The following is a 20,489-nucleotide window of genomic DNA, read 5'->3' on the forward strand; positions in this document are numbered from 1 at the left end:
AGCATTTGAGAGGCAGAGATCTGTCTGGATGTCTGTGAGTTCAAAGCCACACTGGAAACAGGTAGGCATGGTAACAAGAGCCTTTAATCCCAGGAAGTGATGACAGAAAGCAGAAAGGTATTTAAGGCATGAGGATGAGGAACTAGAGCTCGGTTAAGCTTTTAGGCTTTTGAGCAGCTGTTCAGCTGATATCCATTTGGAGGAGGACTCAGAGGCTTCCATTCAGAGGAAACAGGATCAGCTGAGGAATTGGTGAGGTGAGGTGGCTGTGGCTTGTTCTGCTTCTCTGATCTTCCAGCATTCACCCCAATACCCGGCTCCAGGTTTGATTTCATTAATAAGACCTATTAAGATTTGTGCTACACACAACTGACAGCAGCCAAGTGGTAAAACAGCCTTGTGCTTGATAGACTTGACCCCTACACTCTAATATCTACTAAGAGCTGTGGTGGCTTCACTGTCACTCACCATTGCACCCGCCCAGGGAAACGTCAGGGGCTTATCCTCATCCCCATGCTACTGTCCAGGATTAAAATGGCTGCAGAGATTTCTTGTAGTGATATTTCTGTTTTATTGCTTAGTATGGTCAGTTGACAATCGCTATTTCTATACGTATGTTCTCACAAACTTACTTTTTATTACCCTTCATTGCCTCCCATAATCCTTTGCTGAGGGAGTTACATGTATGCTTCCCCTTTCTCATCTCATTCCTAGCTACCCAGTGCACTCCAGCAGATGATGTGGATTTTCATGCTGGCTTTCTATGTGTTTTCAGGAGCAGCTCTGGGCAGCTCTTCTGCTCTAAACTAAGCAATATAATGTGTCACGATGGTTTGAGTAACATCATTTGTCAGCTTCAGATTGATGACTGGCATTCATCAAAGCTTGTTTTCCAAGCAGTTCTTTGGCTTCATAGTTCTCTTTTGCTTAGATTAATGGAAGAATGTTTGTGGGTGATTAATATGCAGCCTGCTTTTAAATATTTCTGCTCATCAAATATAAACAAAACAGTATTCAAAAAGTGAAAGAAAATATTTACAAAATTATTTTGATATTTAATTCCAAAGTTGATTTCTTCCACATACAACTTCTTCCACAAATGAAATCACAAGTTTTATCAGACAAAGATTCTGAAGAAATCTTTTTAAATATTGTAAAAAAAAATACATACATAGGAAAGAGGATTGTTTCTTTGTCTAAGACAATATTTACAGGTTACAAATACTGTTTGAAAATATTTTGTGATTATTTTATTTTCAGTAGAAATACCAAAGCCCCAAATTGATCCAACAACCAGGAAAGGCCTCCCTTTGGCTTTACCTTGTGGTGACTGGATCTGCATAGACTGGGGGATGATCTTCTGGGGGATGGTCTTCTGGGGGATGATCTTCTGGGGGATGATCTTCTGGGGGATGGTCTTCTAGGGGATGATCTTCTGGGGATGGTCTTCTAGGGGATGGTCTTCTGGGGGATGATCTTCTGGGGATGGTCTTCTAGGGGATGGTCTTCTGGGGGATGATCTTCTGGGGATGATCTTCTGGGGATGATCTTCTGGGGGATGGTCTTCTGGGGGATGATCTTCTAGGGGATGATCTTCTGGGGGATGGTCTTCTGGGGGATGATCTTCTGGGGGATGGTCTTCTGGGGGATGATCTTCTGGGGGATGGTCTTCTGGGGGATGGTTTTCAGACCTCTCCTTCCTCTCTCACCACACCCTGTGTTAAGTGCCACACAGCGCTGTTGATTCGTTTTCAGGCAGATCCCATTTTAAAAATGTTTATCCAGCCATGTCTTAAGTGTTAAAAATGACCTTCTAGTCTACAAAATTTTCTTCAAAATGCAAAGCCACACATGACAGAGAAAGTCTGAGTAGCAGTCTCAACCTGTGGGCTGCAACCCCTTTGGGGGGTCACATATCAGATATTCTGCATATCAGATATTTACAGTATGACTCATAACAGTAGCAAAATTATAGCTATGAAGTGGCAGTGAAATAATTTTATGTTTGGGGGTCACCACGACATGAGGAACTGTATCAAAGGGTTGCAGCCTCAGGAAGGTTGAGAAGCAGTGCTCTAGAGTGAGAGACAAAGAGTCATGAGAGTTACATTCAGTGTGTTTTCTAGACTGGATCTCACTGTAGCTAGAGTTTTCCTGCCTTGCCCACAGTTAGGACAAATCTCTGTCACCCACCAGTCCCACAGCCGCTCAGACCCAACCAAGTGAACACAGAGACTTCTATTGCTTACAAACTGTATGGCTGTGGCAGGCTTCTTGTTAACTGTTCTTATAGCTTAAATTAATCCATTTCCATAAATCTATACCTTGCCACATGACTTGCGGCTTACTGGTGTCTTCACATGCGGCTTGTCATGGTGGCGGCTGGCAGTCTCTCTGACTCAGCCTTCCACTTCCCAGAATTCTTCTCCTCCTTGTCCTGCCTATACTTCCTTCTGCCTGACTACTGGCCAATCAGTGTTTTATTTATTGACCAATCAGAGCAACTGATTTGACATACAGACCACCCCAAAGCACTTCCCCTATTTTTTTTTTTTCATAAAGGAAGGTTTTAACTTTTACACATCTCCAAAGCCAGCTTGGTATATTAGGGAATTTAGGTGTAGCTTCTCTTACTACTTCCTGCTGGAGTGGGGCGCTGTATCTTATGGGGGACACAAAGAAAATTTAAGGATCATGGAGTAGTCCGTGAGGCTGTATCATCTGAGCCAGTTGCCTTGAAATGATTCTGGATGTTGGATCATCTGAGCCATGGTGTCAGCAGAGACCTTTCAGGGGGTCTTGGCTGGTCAAACCTGATGTATCTTAATCTGGAATAAATCCATAGCCTCTGGCTTTCTGTGGAAACAAAAGCAGAGCCTCCTTTCCAAAGCAACATATCCTTACATCCAAATTTTGAAGTTAAGGTACCTTTAAAATCCACATTTTGGCATAACTCAACAGCTTTTATGATCAAATGTTTTTCTTCAGTTATGAATATCAAAGACAACATAATCCAGATTCTCTGTGTGGTAGCTGTCTTTACGTGGCTTATTTTTAATATTACTTGAGCCTATTGCTTTAAACTGCAGCCTTCTGAGCCTGAAACAGCCCTGTGGCTGCTGGCTCCACCCACTTCAGCTTCCCAACGTGGCAGTGGTACGTTTTCTGCCAGCTCTGGGAGGCATCAACTCTCAGAAATAGTGGTTCTATGCTTCTATCAAAGCAGCATGCAGCCCAGAAGCCTCTTTTTTTGTTTTGTACTAGCAAAGGCTAAATCCACCACGTAGCTTAAATGTGCCACTTGCAGAGGCCTCATTCCCACCATGCTGTAGGTCCAGCACGCATGCCAGGAACCCACCATAGTAGATAGTCTGCCACTAACTTGAAAGAGACAAGTAGGAACTGTTTTTAGCTCCTTTTTAGAATCTTTTTACTCAGGTTTTAGGTGAAAACTCTTGCCAACACGTTGGGCGCCATTTGTAGCTAGAGTTTTCCTGCCTTGCCCACAGTTAGGACAAATCTCTGTCACCCGCCAGTCCCACAGCCGCTCAGACCCAACCAAGTAAACACAGAGACTTATATTGCTTACAAACTGTATGGCAATGGCAGGCTTCTTGTTAACTGTTCTTATAGCTTATGCCACATGGCTTGTGGCTTACTGGTGTCTTCACATGTGGCTTGTCATGGTGGCGGCTGGCAGTTTCTCTGACTCAGCCTTCCACTTCCCAGAATTCTTCTCCTCCTTGTCCTGCCTATACTTTCTCCTGTCTGGCCACTGGCCAATCAGTGTTTTATTTATTGACCAATCAGAGCAACTGATTTGACATACAGACCATCCCACAGCATCTTACAATAAAGGAAAAATAAGTTATAAAACAATTTTACTGAGACAACTGATAAAATGTAAAAAGTGACTGTAGATTCATCCATAGCATTGCATTACTATTAATACCTCTGAATTTGATGGCTATGTGAACTATAACAGAGAAATTGGGAAATGTGCACTGAGGTGTTGTGGCATAATGATGTGTGATGCAAGTAACCTTATCAAATAGCTTGGAAAATAAATAATGAAAATATGTGAATATGCATATTTGTGAGAATGTAGATACATGTATATATATGCACATATATCAGACATAAAGTAAGAAATATGTCCAAAATACTTAAAATTTCTAGATACAGTTAAAGAGCAAGCTTGAGTTTTTGGTATTATCTCAACTTTCCTGTAAGTTTAAAGTTCAAAGAAAAAATATATTTTTAAGATGAACTTCCCACCTATGGGTACATTAAACTTTAATAGAAGTTTAAGAGAATATTTCAAAGTATTTGTTTCTGTAGTTCTTTAAATAATTTTTTATCTTTTGAAATTAAAATACGATTGCATCAGTTCCCCCTTCCCTTTCCTCCCTCCAACACCTCCCATGCATTTCCTTCATTTCAAGTTCATGACCTTTGTCTTGAATTCTAACCTGTATTAAATGTTTATCTTTATGCCACAGATAAATATAGCTCTCACCCCTCATGAAAGAAACTTTCCTTTGCAACAATCAAAAGACTATGACTGAAAACCACAGCTTGCCATAGAATACAGAGAACATGGGAGTGTGTAGTGCCCAGCCTCAGAGCTCTAGATACAACAGAACTCCTGCACCTAAGGCTCAGGAAATACTTCAGAAGAGGGGGACAGAAAGATTGTGTCAGAAGAAGGGGAAGTGTGCTGTGAGGGTGTGTCTCTGAGAAATGTCAGGGAAGCAACACACATGAGTTCTCACCAACATGGCTGCCTAGCAGGGATCGGGACAAGAATGACACCAGTAGACACACCAGCATAGAAGGGCTGTATCTCATGGAGCCGCACCGCTAGACAGAGCACAGCAGAGGAAGGCCGAGAGAGGGAAACAGTCTTCCATGGGGAAGAGCTAAAAAAAGTTTTTAAATCTTCATTTCATGGTTACTGTTCCTTATCTGGTAGCATCAGAAGATAAAAGGCTGAGAAATGGCAATTATGACAACTGTTTGATTTTCTACAGTGGTAGGAGGCAGCAGGGTACAGGAGACAACCCACTGAAGAGCTCTAAAATGTGGTTATAGTCTGCTTCACTGTGTGATGGTCGACGAGACACTCCACCTGCCAGAGATTCCATTTCCAAAACAAAGAAACTGGAGTGTGCTGGAAAGTCTCTCCATCTAGATATATTCTTTCTGGGAGGTTAAAAAACAAAATGTTAAAGTCTAGGAAATAAGAACTTTACCAGCAGAATTAAATAATTGACCAAACTTAAAGTAATTTTTTCCCTTACACAGTCACATAGTATATTATTAGCCTCTTTAAAATTTTGAAACTTTGATCACTTTTCTAGATGGGGGGGGGGCGCGGTACTGACAGCAATTCTCTGAAGAAACATTCCAAACGAGATTCAAACTTTGTCTCAGAATACTCATGACCTTGGCAGGCTGACTGTGTTTGTTCCAGGAAAAATTGTAGGCAAAGGGCTCTGAGTTACACTGAGATGTGACTTCTTCCAGCTTTCCATTCCTGCCACACAAATAACTTACTGGTTTTATAATCAAATTAGAGTAGAAACTTTCTAGAAGGACCATTATAGCCTTGTAGACCACACTCTTAGTAATGACAGCAAGTGGCTGATTTTGCTGCAGGTTTTAGCTGTAAATGAGCTGTACTTCATGTGAACTAAAAAAAAAAAACAAAGACATTATTTACTTCCCAGCAAAGCCTAAAATAAAGCCAACTGGGGTAGATGCTTCACAAATATTGTTGATTTAGAACATCAAACGGACAAACAACCAAAATCGGTACAGGAAAGTATAGGACAGAAAGAATCAAAAGGCTTGCATGCCTGGAGCATTCTGGGTGAAGCCAGTTTGTAAAAGGGTAGTTTATGCTTGGGTAACTCCAGCTAAGCTGTAGAGGGTAAGCTGGATAGCAAGAGCGAAAGAAACTGAACCTCCCTTGAATTGCTCAATAGAGTCAGATACAATTAGATAGTCATCCAATCAACAAACACCATGTATCTTCTGTCTCAAACACATTCTGATTACATGGTAGGAATAATAAGCTATAAACTACTAGATAGTATTGGGATAAGAACTACTGAGAGGTTAAAATAGATATGTGACTGGGAGCAGTTTACTTCAGCTCTTCAAAGAAAGCTATCTGTAGAAGAGGTGTTTAAGCTATGACCTGGATAATGTTGGATATAAAAAGAGCCAATGGAATGAACATTCCCCAGGCCAAAGAGTGCAACACATCTGAGGTTGGAGTGAGCTTGTTTAACTAGGTGGCTGCTGGTCCACCTGACTATTGAACAGTCCTTGAAGGGAGGAGTGAGGATTAAAAAATAATAGATATGAAAAATAGAGACATAAAGGATAACACCTAGTGTAATAGACATAAAAGAAAAGACAGAGACACAGAATAGCATCAGCAGGACTCTGGGTCAATACCACAGTCACTTTGAGTTTATTCCTCATGAGCTTTTTATAGACCAGCAAGGCGAGAGGCGAAAGACCTACCCTCTCAAGGACAAAGTACAGACACATGTAAACACTCCCTTAATTCTCAAAAAATCTTGTAGCCGTGCCTTACGGCAAAACATCTTGTAATTAGGCCTTGACGATATGATACCTGGTAACCACGCCTATGGCCAAAACATTTTGTTATGCAGCCTTGTGGGGCAAAACAAGCTGGACTCTCTGACCTTGAGTCAAGATGAAATAAGGCCACACTTTGGAGTCTCTGTGGATCCCCACAGGTTGCTTAACCAGTATAGACTTCAAAGATGAGGGAGGGGCTGACAGGTCTTCAGAGGGAGCAGAGACATCAGGGGTCATATTCTGTTGTAGATATCATGGACTTGCGTGGAAGGGTTTTCAGTAAGAACGAGCTGGGATATGGTAGTGGAGTAAGGGCTGTGAGTGTCATCCAAGAGAATGACTATGCCTTCTATGTGATGGAGCAGTTGCAATAATTTAGATGGGAGATGATGGGTCTTTAAGAATATCAATAATGGGTATGGGTAGAGGCAACAAAACCAATGATTGATTATAGAATGGAAACTGAAGGAAAGGAAAGGATTGAAGACAGCTTATAAAGCTTTTTCCTAGACAACTGGGTGCATTCTTTTGGCATATTTTTAGGAATGGAGAATTTGAGAGAATGAGAATTAAGATATTAGATTGGGAATTATTAATTTCGAGATACATATATTAAACATTCTGAATGAAGATGCCATCTAAGCAGTTGAGTGAACTATTATGTGTTTCAAGGAGCAAGGACTAGAATTATGACACTAGGAAACAGGAGCTTGTGGTGGCATCTGGAGCTACAGGACTGGACTCAACATGGTCACCTAAGGACTGGACTCAGCTGCAAAATCCAGTCTCTGGTGCTCAACTGGGTGGAGAGCAAAAGCCAGCAGCAGCCCAGGAGGCTGCAGATGAATGGTGAATGAGGCAGAGGACCACTGGATGATCATGGCATCACTGGAGAGTAGAAGAAGGTTCCACCGAAAACAAGCATTGTCCAATGTGGAGACTGCTCTTTAGAGTTGCAGTTAACACAGCCTGGGGTCGCTGGATTTGAAGTCTGAAAGTGACTGGTAATCTATAACAGAAGTCTTGGCAGGATGAGTGGGCCTCCAAGGAGGAAGACGGTGAAGAGAGCATGAGCTGGAAAAGAGACAGTAAGAAGAACAACTTCTGTAGTTTTGCAGGGGAGCCTTGACACATGATGGCAGCTGGCAGAACACCTAAGTCCGCTGGCAGTTTTCAGTCTTGTTTCTCATAAGGTCTGCTAGATCAACATATACATCAGCAGAACTAGTCCAATGCCAAGAGAATAACTGGTAACTTGCAAATGTCTTTGTCTTAGTTAGGGTTAATATTTCTGTGATAAAAGATCATGACCAAAAACAGCTTGGAGAGGAAAAGGTTTATTTGATTTGCCTACCCTAAATCATAGTCCCTTGAGGGAAGCCAAGACAGGAACTCTAACAGGGAGGGACCCTGGAGGCAGGAGCTGATTCAGAGGCCACAGTTCTGCTCACTGGCTTGATCTTTGTGTCTTGCTTAGCCTGCTTTCTGAATAGAACCTGGGACCACCAGCTCAGGGTGTCACCACCCACAATAGGCAGGGCACTCCCACATCAGTCACTAATTAAGAAAATACCCTATAGGCTTGCCTGCCCACAGGCCTATCTTATGGAGGAGGCATTTTCCCAACTGTGTTCCTATTCTCAGCTTGTGTCAAGATGACATAAAACTAGCCAGGACTGGTGGTAGCAAGGGTATAATCTTTGAGAAGAGGAAGAAACATAAACCTCTGGGGGGGACAGAAGCACCTGCAAGGAACTGTTTGTGGAACTGCCAAACATCTTAAGCGTGGTGTTCTGTAAAACATCTCATCTGATTCTTCCATGAGACTCATAGTTCTGAAAGTAATATTTACACAAGCTGGGTAGTTTCTCTCAGGACATGCCATTAGTGAATAATAAACCTAGAATTCAAACTGTTCTTGCAGCTCCAAACTGAACACTCTCTCCATTACAGAACGCCGCTGCCGCCGCCGCTGTGGAGCAGGCCTCTCTCCCACATGTGCACAGTGTCCTGGTACAAAGAAGGACAGCTGCTTTAATGAACGATTCCCATTTGGTGGCTTAGTGATCAGCAAGTGGTTTGACATTGCATTTGAAGTCTCTAGAATCTATTCATGTGGAATTCATCTAATATATATATATATATATATATATATATATATATATATACAATGTTATACATTATTTATTTAATGACTTCTGGAATATAATAGGTCCATAATTATATTTACAACTAAAAATCTTTTAAAACACTTAAAATCTATTATTTCCTTTTTCAACAAATTTTGTTCATATACTTGAATTAACCATAAAATTGTGTTTATCTTATCATATTAAAGGGAGTCTCACCCAATAAAACAGCAATAAAGTTAAATACCTGGTTATAAAATGTATAAAAGAAAACATTTTTAATGTGAGGAAAGTAAAAGTCCCTATCACCTGGGGCCCAGTCAGGAAGAAGTATTTTTCATATGATCCTAAAGTGGAATTTGCTATCTACTACCTTGAGTTCAAGTCTCAGGTATGGCCAATTCCCTTAGTTACTTTCTGGTTCCTCAACATCATGGTTTCTCCTTTAGTATGAGTAAGCTAGTAACATTAGTACAAAAAGTTGTGAGGAAAAGAGACTTGATCCAGTGATACAGCCTTACGGACTGAGGGCATCTGTGTTGTTAGTGTTTGACAAGTCTTAGCCCATGCACAGTGCTTTACTTAGTTCTTAAACGTGTGCTGTGAGCCAAATCAACCCTCCCTCCCAACAAATGTCCACTGTTCTTGAAACGTTACTTGGATGAAAGAGAAGAGGAATCACTGGAATGGGGACATTAACTCTCCCTTCCCCAAAACTCATTTCTGAACACCTTTAAAACTGCCTCAGTTAGGTGTTCTTAACAAAGCAGAAATGTTATTGCTGCTACACACCCCAGCTACACGTTCTAATAGCACTGAGGGCCAGCTGTGTTCTAGGCTCTGCAGAAACTGTGCATTCACATAGGAAATGGGCTGGGACTGTGCATTCACATAGGAAATGGGCTGGGACTGTGCATTCACATAGGAAATGGGCTGGGAGCATCTCCTTGGAAAGGGGTTGTTTATCTATCTGTACATCTCCCCTGCCCATCCTCCACCTCTGCCTTCACCAGCTGTGAACACTGACATGCCAAGACCTGGTCAACTTTAATCTCTCCTGTGGCACCTAGCTCAGCACCCCAATCATGATTGAAGGACTTAGTACGTGACTATTAGACAGGAGGAATATTTTGGAGAATGTTTTTAAAAATAACAACGTGTACTGGTAGACTAACAAGCAAGGTGTTTTTCCTCATAATGTCTCTCTGGTTACATTTAACAGCAAGTTAAAATTAGATCTTTTTTTTAAAGAAAGAAAACCATAGCAACTGTGATGTTGAATGTTTCAGAGAGCACATTTTTAAAGATTCTCTGCTTCTCAGTTGCCCAGGTTTGAGCTGCCTGTTTCAGAAAAAAAAAATCTAAGAATTTGTTTTACTAATAACCATGTAAACTACGGATTGAGGCTAGGTAATAGAAACCCCCATGTAGAACAGAAAGCTTGGTGGCATGCTTGAAATTAAAAGAAAAAAATACAGTGACTAAATGTAAAGTGGTTGCCTGATAGAAGTGATTGAGCGTTGACATTTCTTTCTTTCCTGTACCTGTGTTTATTATAAGCCTCCAGAGACCATTCAGATGTTTCTTACCAGCGTTTGCTGGAGAGCTTCTTTATCTATGCCATGTGGACATGAGGAAATCAGTCCTACTGTGCTGACTTCTAAGTTACAGAACAAGCAGTTTTCAGAATGCCACCTACAAATACATTTGACATTCATGATGGTTGACAAATAGTTTTCCCTAAAAGTATTTTTTATTGAAATAAAGATTAAAATGTAGCCTTGGGAACACTGACTAATGCCGTGTTAATCAACCTGACTCCTAAAAAAAGTGAAGAGGTTGATAGTTTAAATCTAGTTCTTACATGACTCATTTGAACAATCAAGAAGAAAATGTGCTTCACCTGCGATGAGATTAAAACAAAGCAAAATCCATCAACTTCTTCTGAAAAGTTTTTGCTTTACTGTCAGACAGAGAGCCAGCTCTAGTTGGGCCTGATGCCACGGGCCTCCCAGTTACTCAGGACGCTGAGGCTGAGGCAGGAGGGTGGCACATTCCAACCCTACCTGAGCTGCAGAGTGAATTCAAGACAAGCCTTGGAAACTCAGTAAATATCTAGATAAGAGATAGAGAACGGGAGGGAGGGAAGGGGAGAGGGAAGGAGGGATGGGAGAAATTATGAAATTGGTTGGTAAACATATGGAATTAGAAAAGATCATATGGAACGAGGTAACCTAGACCCTGGAAGACAAATGTTGCATGTTCTCTTTTATCTGAGGCTCCTAGCTCCAAATCTTCAGATGTGAGTTCATACCCTGGATTAATTGCAGGAACAAGGAAAGTGAAATGGGACCATTGCCAAGATAGAGAGACTGGGGTGCAATAGAACAGGGAATAGAAGGATGCAGGTGATCTGACCAGGGAAACATGGGCTCTAGTTAAGGAGAGAGAGGGAGATAAATACAGAAGAAGGGGGGAAGAGGGTAAAATTACAGTAAGGTGTCTTTAAAAGACATAAGGAATCACGCTATTAACTACCTAAAAATATCTGTAGTATATAAGGCAGTGTATAAATATACATGTATAGTTTAAATGAAATTTCTTGTCTGGGCTGACAATGCTCCCTCCTAGCAGGTATGAGAAGCCCTTGTTTGAATTGTTGTTCAGGGTTGTCCAAGAGATTTCCAAAACATTGCAGGCTATTGCTATTGCCTTTGGTTGCCCCTGAGAGATGGAAGAAACGTCCCTATTGCTGAAGACATCATGTCTTTCAAAACAGGGCCCAGAGATTTCAGAGCTAGGACTGACCTGAGTGTCTCCTTGAAAGCTAGCTTTCATGGTATTAGGAGACAGGGTGCAAACTTCCAAAAGGAGGGAAGTCACCAACATTCCCATGCAGCTATGATGCCTATAAACCACCACAACAAACAACATGGGGTGATAACTCTAAGGCTGCAGTGGTAGCAGGCATACCTTGGAGGTAACCAACAGCTCTCTAATTTGACTTAAGACTCAACAAGAAGGAAACCATGCCTGTTACTGGAAACCTAGCCCAATACCCAGGGCTTGTGAAGTCACGGATCTTAGAGAAGACCCTACAACCACCACTTTACTAAACCATCATAATCCCTAATTAAATTCTAAATATTTATCTGCACTACACCTCATGAAGGAAACTTCTCTGCAACAGGTCAAGACCATTACATAAAACCATGACCAATCAAAATGCAGAGTTGCAGAACCCAGTCCCAGTTATACATCAACAATGCAACTCTAGCCTCTAAGGCTCGGGGATCACTGAAAAAGAGAGTGTGGGAAGATTTTAAGAGCCAGAGGATCAGGGAGTTTTCTCTGAGTGTGTCTCCTAACAAGGTCAGAAGCTACACCCATAAAGTCTGAGTGCTTACACATGAGCTGAACAAGGACAGCACAGCCAGGCCAGAATGAATGAAGGAAAGACCACAAGGCTTCATCCTACACAGAGAACTACAGGCAACTAAGGAATGCTGGAGTGGAGAGACAGCCTCCCCCAGGAGAGCACACCCACTGGTCATTCAGTACCGAATGTTCAGCCTTGAAAACATGCATATGAGTAACATTATTCAGACTGAATTGGCTATATTTTTGTATCTAGGGATATAATATGTATAGACATATATGTATGCAACAATAATTAGTAAAAAAGGAGTCCATGAATTTGAAAGAGAACAAGGAGAGGTATATGAAAGGCTTTGGAAGGAGGAAAGGGAAGGGGGAAATGATGTAATATATTTTCAAAAAGTAAGAAGTAACTAAAAGAACAAGTATAAGGAAGGTTGAGGATATCACTCCATGGTAGAATTCTTGCCTTGAATAACCTTGATTCGTTCCCCAGGTCTTAACAAAATTCCATGTGGAAGACTGATTCTCTTGCACTCAATATTCCATAATTGTCAGTAGTTCTTTGTATAGTTGAGACCTCCTGGCTTTCCAAATTTCCCCATCCATATTAGTATGTCTATTGTCGTTCTTGTCCAGCTCACGTTTGGGCAGTCGAGTTGGTAAGACACCATGAGTGTGGCTTCTGACACTGCTAGGAGACACAAGCTCACAGCAAACCCTATTCCTCTGGCTCTTACAATCTCTCCACCTCCTCTTCTGCAATGATCAAAAGACCATGATTTTTAAGGGAGAGCAAGGAGTGGTAAATGGGAGGAATCGGAGGGTGGAAAGGGAAGGAGAAATGAAGTAAGTATATTATAATCTCCAAATATAAAAGAATCTTTTTTTAGGTTCCAACTTTATTTTCTCCAAGTGCATGTAACTTAGTCTTTGTTTTACAGCATATGTTTTGACCTACATTTTTTGAACAGCTTTATGTAGAACACTGAGCTAATGTCTGAATAAGTGGAGAATGGTTCTGCTTTTAGACAGCTTATTGGAAGAAGTCAGCTGTGCGTATGTCACTGATATGATTGGAGAAGACAGAGATGGGTAGTTCCTGTCTAGGAATTGCTGTCTGGGTTAGGACAGGTAAATGAGGTGGGAATGTGATGGAAAAATTCTAGTAGGCAGACTGAAAATGAGCATCTTTCGGAATTAGCAGAATGCTTATCTTGAGTTCAATGAGTGGGGAATAAAATAAGGGCTAGATGCGTGTGAGGCTAGGTGGGAAAGACCTTGTGAACCACATCGCTTCACTGTGATTTTGTAACTGCTAGAAGTTCTGTGAGCAGTTCCATAGCTCTTCTGTCCAGCACCTTGGCTTTTATAAGGAACATCTTCTACCTCTGAAACTGAAGACACTTGACCAACTGCCACCACTGTGAAAGAGGTTGGTTTGGGCCCTGCTCTTTCAGACTGTCAATTTAAGGACACATGTTGACATTCAGGACTTTATTCTGTGGTGAGGAAGGGGAACTTAAATTTCTTGTCTCTTGGAACAAGTTTGGAATAACTGACCAGATGTCTGGGTGTTAAAGGTTTGTCCATCTGTTCAGTACCTCTGGATGCTCTATGAGCACACTGTCTGCTTCCTACCCCTCTGTTACTATTGTTTCTACAAATCTACTGGGGCATTAAAAATGATGATTTCCATTAAAAGGCTTAAGGGTTGCTGTAGAAGCACTCTGAAGCCTCTATCATAAAAAACTAATAAAAAATAATAATAATAAAGAGAGGGGGCACACCTTCAGGGATAGGTGGGAAGAGGCCCATGGAAGAAAGAATGTGAAGACAAGAGAAGAAGGAGAAACAATCACCCTTCAGGAGAAGCAGTTGCAGAGGTGGTTATGAATTTGAAAGATGTGAAGTCAGCACTGGTAAGCCAGGTAGTGCTGCTATAGATGCTAAAGTATTATATCAAACAGCTACAGACAAGCTGTGATGTTTTTAGCCTCTGGTGCTTGATGTAAATATCTGGGATAAGATACCTGAGAGAAATTCTTGGAACAGTTCACCTACCAACATTTATTGTTCATATTTATATATAGTCTATTGTGAGAATGAATCTTACCAGCAGCTATTTTGAGCGCCATGAAAATTTCAAAATCTGTACCTGTGCTACGAAAAGAATTTACTGACATAGATGTTTGTCTGGGAATCCACCCACTGGAGATCCCAACTAAAGCACTGAAACTATTTTCACTCGACCCAAATCCTTTGTGGTACAAGGACAGGGTGATGGCTGGCACTGTCTTCATCTCTGCCTTAAGTAGAACACTCCAAGACGGTGCCTTGGTCAAGGTGGAGTGGTGGCGCCCGACCTGGGGTTCACTGCTGTGCACCTCCCCCTCAGGAAGGAGCAGGGCTTAACTTGGCAAAGATGGTTATCTTTCAGAAATTAATTCTGTCAATAAAATTCTGTCAGGCAATCGTGAGCCTAGTATTTAACTTTTGATAACTAATACCCAAGGTAATTCTTATTGGAATTAGATGTTTCTCTCTGTGTGTGCATACGTGTGTGCGAGTGAACACAGAAGGCTGGAGAGAAATGTTGGCTGGCTTCCTCTGTCTTTTCTTTTCTTTTTTTTTTTTGGTTTTTTGAGACAGGGTTTCTCTGTGTAGCTTTGTGCCTTTCCTGGAACTCACTTGGTAGCCCAGGCTGGCCTCGAACTCACAAAGATCTGCCTGGCTCTGCCTCGCGAGTGCTGGGATTAAAGGCGTGCGCCACCACCGCCCGGCCTTCCTCTGTCTTTCTCCACCTCATTTTTTTAAGACAGTCTCTCACTGAATGTAAATCTCTGTGTTCCAGCTTCTTTGATCCTCCTGGCTCTGCCCCCAAACAGCAAGGTTACAGGCACACGTAGCCATGCGTGGCCTTTATGTGGATGCAGGAGACTAGAACTCATGTTCTCTTGCTTTCACGCCAATCTCTCTCACCTATTTGGTCTTACTTATGAGGTAATAAAACCATCCTGGTCCATTCTTTCATATTTTCATGTATAGCATAAACCTTTTCTGTAACACCTACGTATAAGGGTAGGAAAAGGAAAAATTTTAACCTCAAATGTTAAAGCACAGTTTTATGTCTTGCACTTTTTTCCTTAAGATTGAACTGGGTCTCAGTTCATGATATAACAAAGGTCCTCTGTAGCCAAACTGCTGTCTCTCAAATAGACAAAGGAAAGCAATCAATATTAGCAAAATAATAAGCTTGAAAAAGCTTCTCAAGTGTTTTCCTTTAGCAGGGGAGTAGGCTAAAAGAAACACAAATGTTAGATTTTTCTCTCATTGTATCTTATGATCATATTCAGCTGTGTTCTAGCTTTTTTCTTGTCTCTTTGTGTCTGATGTAAGTATACTCATAGCTACACTAAAAAGAAACATGGCATAGAGGGAAGACTCTAAGCAAGGAGTTAGAGAGTACCCAGTGGTTGGTTCTGGTGAAAGCAGTGTGTGTCCATGGAGAAGTATCAGCCCCCCACACCATCCTTGTGCCCATATAGACCTTGATTAAGTCAGAGAATCATATGAGATAGGAACCAATTATATTCAGTAATTATTAGATTCTAGGGCGTTTTCTATTTTGCAACAAATCTAGAAGCAGAGTTAGTATGAAAAATCCTCTGTACCAGGGGACTGTTGAGTGTGTTGAGCATCAGTATGCTGAGGAAATGTTTCATATTGAAAGCCACATTAATGTCATTACTACAGACACAGCAGCACGTCGACTGTAGATGATCTGAGTCACTGGAAGTTCAAGGTCACACTCTTCTGGTCTGAAAGCCTGTTTTAAACGACTGCCTTTAAAGATGCTTCAATGTGAGGCTTTTGTCATTAATAGAGTAAACATATAAAGAAAACACTGTAAACGCTGTGCTCACATTTCTGGAAGTTTAACAGAAGAAGTGGATTTTGTTTCTGCTCCCAAGTCCGTCATGGAGGTTAGCAGTGGGCTTTGAAATGAATTATAGCCCACCTGCCTGAGAAAATTAATATAGAAACTTTTTGTCTTCTATGGCTATGTATAAGATTTTCCCATTCAATGACTTTGGGCTTCTCATAAAAAAGGTTTATTCAATGCTGTTCATCTGTAAACTATTTTCCAGACAACATCTAGATGCGTTTTGGTGAGGTCTTACCTTAGTGAGTTTTGTGATTGAAACATCCATTGGCCTGGGAGGACAATCAGTGGATGGTATAAATGCAGTTGTTTTCTAAGTGACGAGGGTCTATGATGAATAAAACAATATTTGAAATGCAACTGACTAAAAGCTAAACCACTGGGGTTTCAGAATAAAGGCTTTCCTCTTTGTCTCCCTGCAGGAATCTGAGGGTGGACCAATGGAGTCCTGCAAGAGCAGGAATTTGGAGACTACAGTAAAGAGAGTCTATCGTGATCTGCTTATTCCAAAGATAAATACAAGCAAGAAAATGTCCACCTTGACAAACTCACCCAACAGCCTGGAAGTGTCCCCCGAAATTAAGAAGAGTTTTGGAGAAAAACAAACAGAAATCCCAACTGAGAGAGTAAAACTCACAAAGAGCATCAAGGAAAAGCAAAGCAATGAGTCCGAGAAAGTGGTCCTGAAACGGAAGGCTGAGGGGGAAGAGAAACTGGCTGGGAAGAAAGAGGCTAAGATAATGGAACTTGACAATCAGCTAATCACCACCATTCCTCTGCCTCACATCCCCTTAAAGAACATAATGGATGTGGAAATGAAGCTGGTCTATGTTGATGAAGAGGATGTGAGCTATGAATTTGCCCAGCCCTACACATTCACTGGGCTTCAAGCAACAGGCCAAACCACTACCATGATGCCACCTGCAAGCGCACGGGACCTCACCACCCTGCCACAGATTGACAAATGGCTTCAGGTAGCTTTAAAAGATGCCAGCTCTTGCTATAGACAGAAGAAATATGCGGTGGCAGCAGGACAGTTCAGAACAGCCCTTGAGGTATGAGATTAAAGACAGTATAGATGAACAGAGAACTATGAAATGAAAAAGCTGCAATTACACTGAGTGGTTCTAATCACAATGTAATGAACAGTGGTCATGGGTTAGAAATATTTATTGTCAGAATTAAGAGTTCCAAAGTTATATAAAGCAAGTAAGATGTGTCTGTAGATTACTATGCCTGTTAATATTTAACATGCTTTTATGCTTACAAACCCAGAAGCACATGGCAACACATGTACAAATGTGGTTGGTTTTGTAATATGGGTATATACCTACAAAACCTATGGAGTGCAGTGCAGTGGTAGTGTGTTAAATATATCCCTTCTAATTGCAGGTATTCCATGTAGTCTCTGCAAGCAAACTTTTAGTTTTTAGCATAGGCTGATTGATGATTTACATGCAATACTTAGTATAAAGGATACAATTTTCCTTAACATGAGCTTTACTTAAAATGTCCTCCCCATTCCAACAAAATTTATGACTAATTATTATGCCATCTACAAGCAGGTGAAGTTTGTCTTCTTAATAGAATGAAGAAGTTGCTAGTGGACTGAAATAAATCTAAGAATCACTGTTAAACACAGAATAAGTCATGAGACAAAGTATGTGGTCTGATGACTCACTAAGCATTTAGAATAAGCGAATTCCATATCTAGAAGTCCCAATGACCTGGCACAATTAATGTCTGCCTGTATTTCATTAATTACAAAAACACATCTCAGTGAGTTCTAGATATGCCCACTGAGCATGAAAACTTCAAAAGGTGGTGAAGGAAAGTGTGATTCATTTTGAATTTTCATCTTGAAGGTATCAGTACAGTAATAGGATATAAATGTGACATCAAAGAAAACCTGACCCTCCATGAGGGCCAGAAGGAAGCCTGGAGTTAAATGTAAGGTGTTGAGGTATAGATTTAGAGTAAAATATTTCCACCATCGCCTACATGTTAAATGACTAAATCTATAAAGAACTACTAACAGGAAAAAATGAACAGTATTATCTCTTAATATTTAAAAAAGGAACCGAACTGAACACACACATACACACACACACACACACACACACACACACACACACACACACACACACACACACATTTTTAAATAGATGTGAAGTGATTCACTACCACTCAGACAATTCATCTGTTTTCACACAGCATCATCCACACCCCTACCGGAAGTGTGATATGCCATGTATAGCTTGGGGATGTTATTTCTACATCCCGTTATGGTGATTAGGAAGTGCTGGACACCAGGCCTATCCATCAGCCTCGGAAAGAACCCCCTCTACTTTGAGCTGTCCCAGCCCCAGTTCTCCAGCCAAGGACATCATACTCAAGGAAGACTCCATCTAGACTGCTGCGCATTTCTGCACAGACCATTGCATTGTCTGCTGGAGTTTGCTCCCATAGGCATATTCTTTATGGTGGAAGGCAGAAAGGAAAAATCATTTTTCAATGGAAAAATATATAAAAAAAAAATAAGAAATTGTGCTATAAAACTTGAAGTTAAGAGTATGTAAGAAGGCAGGAGATGTCAGTATTAACAGAAGAAAATATCTAGTTTTTCATAAAATCCAGTGTTCATAGTGCTAAAAATCAGTGTTAAGATTTAAAGACCTAAAGGTGTGTTGGTGCTGAAAACTGCAACTCTCTCTCCTCCCTTCTCTCTCCCTCCTCCCCTCTCTTTCCCTCCTCCCCTCTCTTTCCCTCCTCCCCTCCCTCTCTCCCTCTTCCCCTCCCTCTCTCCCTCCTCTCTCTTCTCTCTCTTCTCCTCCTCCCCTCCCTCTCTCCCTCCTCCCTCTTCTCTCTCTCCCCCTCCGCCCCTCCCTCTCTCCCTCTTCCCTCCCTCTCTCCTCCTCTCTCTTCTCTCTCTTCTCCTCCCCTCCCTCTCTCCCTCCTCCCTCTTTTCTCTCTCCCCCTCCTCCCTTCCCTCTCCGCCTCCTCCCTCTTCTCTCTCCCCCTGCACTCCCTTCCCCCCTCTCCTCCACTCCACTCTTCTTTCTGTCCTTTCCCCTTCTCTCTCCCCTGGATTTTAGGAAAGCTTTGGATGCTGACACTAATTACTGGTAATTAACAAAGGTAATTATTTTGAGACCAAAACTTTAGCTTAGACATCTGGCCTAGCTTTTGTTTAATTACCTTGGGAGTTAACTTTGAAATCTTCTAGAATGTCTCTTAATAAACCAGAGCTCCTGGGAATAGAACAGTTTCTTTGCTTCTTTAACCCTTCTTCTCCTGGACTTAAACTTCTCAATGTAATACTCCCACGGAGTTCTCAGGGGCCGTCGTGTAGCATGCCCTCTTCCTTGTTGCTTGGTGTGGCTTTTAAGATGGCGGGGCACAGGCAAGGTGAAGTGACGACCATGACACCGGAAGGAAGGCTATATTAACAAATATCTGCATGTGCATAAACTTTGGTCAGATTCAACTACAAATGATGACATCTGAAATGAGTGTCTCGTGGGGATATATTTGACTCATGGAAGTGCATGTAGCCAAGAATGAGTACAATATGGTCGTCAAAACACCAAATTATAACAAAATTCTCTTAAGAGGTAGCTTAGACCTTATTATCCAAAACAGCTGTTCTGGCTAAGCATTCTAGATAACCAAAAGGGTGGGGGAAGTATGGAGAGCACAGCTGGCAGAAGCGCTCTCCACAGTGCGTGCCCAGCATCCCCACCGCTCCTCCATTGGCCAGAATGTCATCAAGTCACCACATACGCCTCAGGGGAGCCCGGGAAGACAGTCTTCTGGGCAGTCCTCACACTGAGACCTTCTAGGGTACAGGAATCAAGGGAAAAGGAACCTCTCTCCCCGTGAGTACTTACTGTGGGAAACATATTGGGAGGCATGTAACAGGCTTACTGAGTAAGTGGAACACAATCAGTTAAGGGAGCATACAGAGGCTAAAGAGCTTGTGGGTGAAGACAGGACCAGCAAGTGAAACAGAAAACCAACCATGCTGTAGCCAAAACTCCTGGAGATTTGTAAATATTGATTCATTGGCATGATATTTTCCAGTACATCTAATAAGCCTTTTGAGCTGGTTTGAATAGGAACACCTTCCATAGGCTCATATACTTGGATGCTGGGTCATTAAGGAGTGGTTCTACTTGTCAGGGAATAGGAGGTGTGGCCTTGTTAGAGTAAGTGTGGCCTTGTTGGACTTGGGGTTTCAAATGCTCAAGCCAGGCCCAGTGTCTTTCTCTTCCTGCTGCCTTTGGATCTGGATGCAGAACTCTCAGCCAGTGTCTCAGCTCTCAGCTTCCAACTTGGAGCTACCTGTGCTCCTATCATGAGGGTAATCCACTGCACCTCTGAAACTGTAAGCCAGCTCTATTTAAATGCTTTCCTTC

The 20,489-nt window shown here is 41.7% G+C and overlaps 1 protein-coding gene across 1 annotated transcript in view; it reads left to right on the forward strand.

Moving 5' to 3' along the window:
* Positions 1-20,489, forward strand: part of Spata16 (spermatogenesis associated 16) — a 272,366-nt gene that overhangs the window by 12,789 nt on the left and 239,088 nt on the right. Inside the window, exon 2 of the mRNA XM_028875802.2 lies at positions 16,494-17,126. Coding sequence (XP_028731635.1) covers positions 16,512-17,126 — 615 coding nt within the window. The 5' untranslated portion in view covers positions 16,494-16,511. The remainder of the gene's footprint in view (positions 1-16,493; positions 17,127-20,489) is intronic.

This window comes from Peromyscus leucopus, chromosome 6, assembly GCF_004664715.2.
Source record: "Peromyscus leucopus breed LL Stock chromosome 6, UCI_PerLeu_2.1, whole genome shotgun sequence".
Classification (NCBI taxonomy): domain Eukaryota; kingdom Metazoa; phylum Chordata; class Mammalia; order Rodentia; family Cricetidae; genus Peromyscus; species Peromyscus leucopus.